This window comes from Epinephelus lanceolatus, chromosome 11 (genome assembly GCF_041903045.1).
Source record: "Epinephelus lanceolatus isolate andai-2023 chromosome 11, ASM4190304v1, whole genome shotgun sequence".
Classification (NCBI taxonomy): Eukaryota; Metazoa; Chordata; class Actinopteri; order Perciformes; family Serranidae; genus Epinephelus; species Epinephelus lanceolatus.
In genome coordinates this window covers 43,456,463-43,461,612 of record NC_135744.1, presented here as the reverse complement: position 1 = coordinate 43,461,612, position 5,150 = coordinate 43,456,463, and the positions used below count along the sequence as shown (strand labels likewise).

At 42.4% G+C, this 5,150-nt stretch overlaps 1 protein-coding gene across 1 annotated transcript; it reads left to right on the top strand.

Moving 5' to 3' along the window:
* Positions 1 to 1,278, top strand: LOC117272722 (putative olfactory receptor 52L2). The gene is made up of 2 exons (XM_078172094.1): positions 1 to 898; positions 1,274 to 1,278. The coding sequence occupies exons 1-2, from the start codon at positions 1 to 3 to the stop codon at positions 1,276 to 1,278; spliced, it is 903 nt and encodes a 300-aa protein (XP_078028220.1).
* The last annotated feature ends 3,872 nt before the right edge of the window (positions 1,279 to 5,150 follow it).

Below are 5,150 nucleotides of genomic sequence, written 5' to 3'. Positions count from 1 at the left end.
ATGGAAAACTTCACGTACAACAGTCTCACTCTTCAGCTTGAGGGGTTAAAGGTCACCAAGACTAACAAGTACCCCGTCTTCTTATTCCTGCTCTTGGCCTACGTGTTCATCCTAACTGCCAACGTAGGCATTCTGGTCTTGATCTGGAAGGAGAGATGCCTCCACCAGCCCATGTACCTCCTCTTCTGCAACCTCTCGGTAAACGACGTCATGGGAAACTCTCTGCTGGTTCCGCGGGTGCTCGCCGATATCCTGGTGCCTCCGTCTGAGCGCCTCATTCACTACTACGAGTGTCTGATACAAGCCTTCACCACACACATGTTCGGCACCAACGCTCACACTGTGCTCATGATCATGGCGTTTGACAGATACGTGGCCATCTGTAACCCTCTGCGCTACCCCACTGTGATGACCAACAGGATGGTGATGAAGCTGACGGTGTCTGCCTGGGGAGTGGCTTTTGTTTTGGTGGCCATTCTGCTGGGTCTGACCGTACGGCTGAACCGATGCAGGACTCTGATCACAAACCCTTACTGTGACAACGCCTCTTTATTCAAACTCTCCTGTGAGAGCGTGTTCATCAATAACGTCTACGGCATCACCTTCACTGTCGTCCTGCTCTCGTCCTCCATCGGCAGCATAGTCCTCACTTATTTTAAAATCACAGCAGCGTGTCTGATGAGTAACAGCAAGTCTTTAAACGGTAAGGCCCTGAAGACCTGCAGCACTCATCTGTGCCTGTATCTGATCATGCTGATCAGCGGGTTCATCCTCATCATCCTCCATCGCTTCCCTCAGTACGCAGAGTACAGAAAGATTTCAGCCATTCTCTTCAACGTTGTTCCCGGCAGCCTCAACCCCGTCATCTACGGGCTGCAGTCCCAGGAAATACACAAGTGTTTGTCAAATATGTTCCACCTGAGAAAAATTACACCATTTTAATTCTGGAGTTTTTAAAAAAAGGTAAATTAGTGTTCTTCCCTTAATTTTCATTTGATCAACGTATCCTCATACCAGGGTTTGTATGTTACGTATTGGTGCCCCTACGAGTAAAGTTAGGTTTAGAAGAATTATGATGGTGATACATCATCATCCTCACTGTGACCTCGTCACATGTCCACATTTGGTCATGGACTTTCCACGTCCACATATGACGTCCAAGGTACCCTGGGTGTGTTGGTTGTTGACGTTCTGGGACGCCGTGTCAACTTCAGCCTGTTACATGCATTGTCTGTTTTCAAAATGCACTTCTGTTTTCACAGGAAATGTACAGTTTGATACAGTCTCTTTCAAAATAAAAGCACTATGTCGGTACAGCACCACCAACTGATGTTTTTTTTCCTTCAACAACACAAACACGTGGATGGGTTTAGGAAAGAACAACAGGGTTTGGCTTTGTGGGGTGCCGTTTGTAAAGTGGCTCATGCTGAAAATAACATCAACATTTTGCCACATTTAGCTTCAAACAATGTTTGAAAAAGTGTTGTGATTTTTTTAACATCACCTTTTACCACATTTACAGCAATATTTGTTAACTTGGAAATATATTAAATAGTTAAATCTAAATATTAAATGTGGCACCTAAATGTTAAATGTTAAATCTAAATATTAAATCTAAATCTAAATGCTAAATCAAAATCTAAATGTTAAATCTAAATGCTAAATCTAAATCTAAATGTTAAATCTAAATGCTAAATCTAAATATTAAATCTAAATCTAAATGTTAAATCTAAATTCTAAATCTAAATGTTAAATCTAAATATTAAATCTAAATCTAAATGTTAAATCTAAATATTAAATCTAAATCTAAATGTTAAATCTAAATATTAAATCTAAATCTAAATGCTAAATCTAAATATTAAATCTAAATCTAAATGTTAAATCTAAATTCTAAATCTAAATGCTAAATCTAAATATTAAATCTAAATCTAAATGTTAAATCTAAATTCTAAATCTAAATGTTAAATCTAAATATTAAATCTAAATCTAAATGTTAAATCTAAATTCTAAATCTAAATCTAAATGTTAAATCTAAATATTAAATCTAAATCTAAATGCTTAATCTAAATCTAAATATTAAATCTAAATCTAAACGTTAAATCTAAATGCTAAATCTAAATGTTCTGGGTGAAACTAAATATTTAGCTAATATGCAAATTCACACTGCCGGTCACCGGAACTACCAAAATAAAAGCTTGAGATGGTCAGACTGTGTTTATAGAATAAAATAACGAATTAAAACCAACTTATTGGGGGAAATGAACACTTGAACATACATTAGCGTGATAATAACTACCTAAAATAACAAAAAACATGTTTGGATAAATTTTATTTGACGTGTACTTTGAGTTGTTAGTGTCCCTTCGGAGGGAATCACCTTGTTGTTTACAAATACTTCCGGGAAGAAAACCAGCAGAGTTTAGCTACATATATATATATGCATATCTCACATTTTTCACGTCACTATATCACCGTTTAGACTAATCTGGTGTTTGTAAAGTCTATAAATACAATGATTGAACAAACATTACTATTTCTGTGTGCACGTTTTGAAATTAATAACGTGGTTATCGGAGATTAGCGGGGCTAACTGTTAGCTGCGAGGGAGGGAGGGGTGGATGGATGGATGGATGCGGTGGGATGCTGCGCGGTGAGCCCACGCAGGCTCCCAGAGAGGGAGAAATAGAACCGGCCGCCTTGCCTTCTGCCCGTGTGACACAGTTAGGGGCGGTTTTCCAAGCCACAATTGGCACAATGAAAATAAGTCGAAGTGTGGAGCGGAGGAGAGGGACCTCTCTCCCTGCCTGTTAGCATTGTGTTAGCTAAGATAGCACACTGTCACATGGTCTCTCCAAAATCCACTGCAAAAGTTTTAATTTTTTGAATGTACTTGTGGCAAATTCTGGACCGAAATATTAAAGAAGGGAGGAGTTTCACAGGCGCAGATTTCCGCAGGAATGAATGGACTTCCTGTTGATTGTCTCCGTACACATACGTAAATTAACCTATGGCTAAGCCACGCCCCCCTTCACTCACTCGGACAAACTATCAACACTGGACTGAAAGGGTTTGGTGGAGACGGGGGTTAAGTACACAGTTGCTTTTTTTTTAGGGAGCTTTGGGGGCTTTTTTAAAAGTTTTACAGGGGGCACAGTGAGTTAGAATAGTAACAATTCAGTATTTTTCATATCTGAACATGACCATAGATCTGATGACCCCTGCTGTAGAGCAAAGATAGGTAGGTGGGTCATCACAGCACACTCAGTGGCGCCGGCAGGATTATATTTCTTTGTACACACAGGAATCGCCCGCCCACTCGTAGCTTACCCTAAACACACAGGTCCCCACACATGGACATACACAGTCTGCTCAGTGAGTGAGCAAGAGATTAACACTAATGTTACCAACACAACACCACCATAAAACTCTGATAGCTTACCACCATTTCAAAGACAAGCCCACAGACGTGACAGCAACAGCCAGCAGAATATCAGAATACAGTATAATACACTGAATATCGCCCCGAGAGACGTACAGGCATTTAGCAGGCATTTCCTCCCTGTTGCATCAAACTCCTGCAGAACAGCCTCTGCACCAGTTCCAACATCAGTTTGTCAGTCAGTGTATTCCTCAGATATGTCTTCAACATGTGGCTGGCTGCTAGCCTCTGTCATTGTATCATTAGTGCTAGCAGCAGTAACGTTAGCAGACTTGATGCTCGTACTGCTGCTCTCTGCAGATTCTTCGCTGCTGAGGTTTGTTCGCTTTATTTCAAAGCCTCAGTTGTGTTGGTTTGACGACTTTTGCTTGCTAAAGGTGCGGACACACCAAACCGACATCAAAGAACTAGCGGTGACGAAAGCCAACTGTTGCGTCGTCTACGTCGCCTCACGTCGCCCTGTGTCAGTTGCATTTGAACACACTACACGGACTACATCCGACGGCCAAGTAGCACGTACGTTCTGCGCCTGCGTGAGAGAGAGCGGAGTGAGAGAGTGGTACATCCTGTCAGCCGAGGGGTTTCCTATCTGTGCAGCCGAGCACCGCAGCACCTCCACGGACTATTACATCCAGACGGTTGTTGATCCCCGGTTTCACTACAGGCAGATTCACTTGCTACAGGGGCGAAGAGGGCCGAAAAGCCACCGACGCCAAAGTGCCGACGGTGCGGGACACACCGCAAAAACTAGGCCGACAGATGCTCACCGACGGCCCGACTTTGGTCGACGGCCAACCGTTGGCTTGGTGTGTCAGGGCCTTAAGACACAAGATAAGTAACACAATATTGTTGCCTAGCATCACAAATGAGTGGCAGAAATGTTTCTCACACTCTGACCTCTGGCCTGTGACATGTGCACCACTCATCAGCATCAAAATGTATTTGCGTCACAGAGAAGCAAAAATGCACCTCAGGCACATTTATCAGTAAAAAAAGAACCCAAAGACACAACCTGCTGCTTTTGTCACAATTTCATTTACAAGATTAGTTGAAGACTCATTATAAAAAATGTAGGCACACATAGGCACAAATAAACCAGACAACACCACTGCACTGAACCAAACCAAACAACCAATCCCTGCTTGATCAAGACCTTTGTGCCACCAAACGTGGGGCTGTTTTAGCTCCAGCCATGATCTTTTCCCAACCACAGCCAAGTGGTTTTGTGCCTAAACATAACCACACATTCACCACAGGGTTGTTGACAAATGTATCCGTGGTTTTCAGAAATATACAATGCAAACACTTTTTCAAACGGGCTATCAGTCCAATGGGTCATTTTACAGACCAACTGAGCTTTGGAATTTTGGGTCGTCCCAAAAGAACCATGGCCTCAGACTTGGACCCTGTTGTACTTAACCCCCGACAGGAATTCCTTTGGGGGGACTTAAACCAACGAAAAGGCGTCCTTTCATGTTGACATGATACACAGCCGGTCACGTTTATAGTTTAATGGTGCCCGGTGGCATCAGGGGGAATGGCAGTGGGACACGGATGAAAGTTAAGGCGCAAGTCCAGGTGGGAGGGGTTCAACAAACACTGACTTTCACCTGAGAGAGGGCGTTTTTTGCATCTTTTTTTCCTAAACGTAACCACGTGTCAAAAGTGTCAATTCACAGTGCTTTATTTTGAAAGAGACTGTATGCAAAGT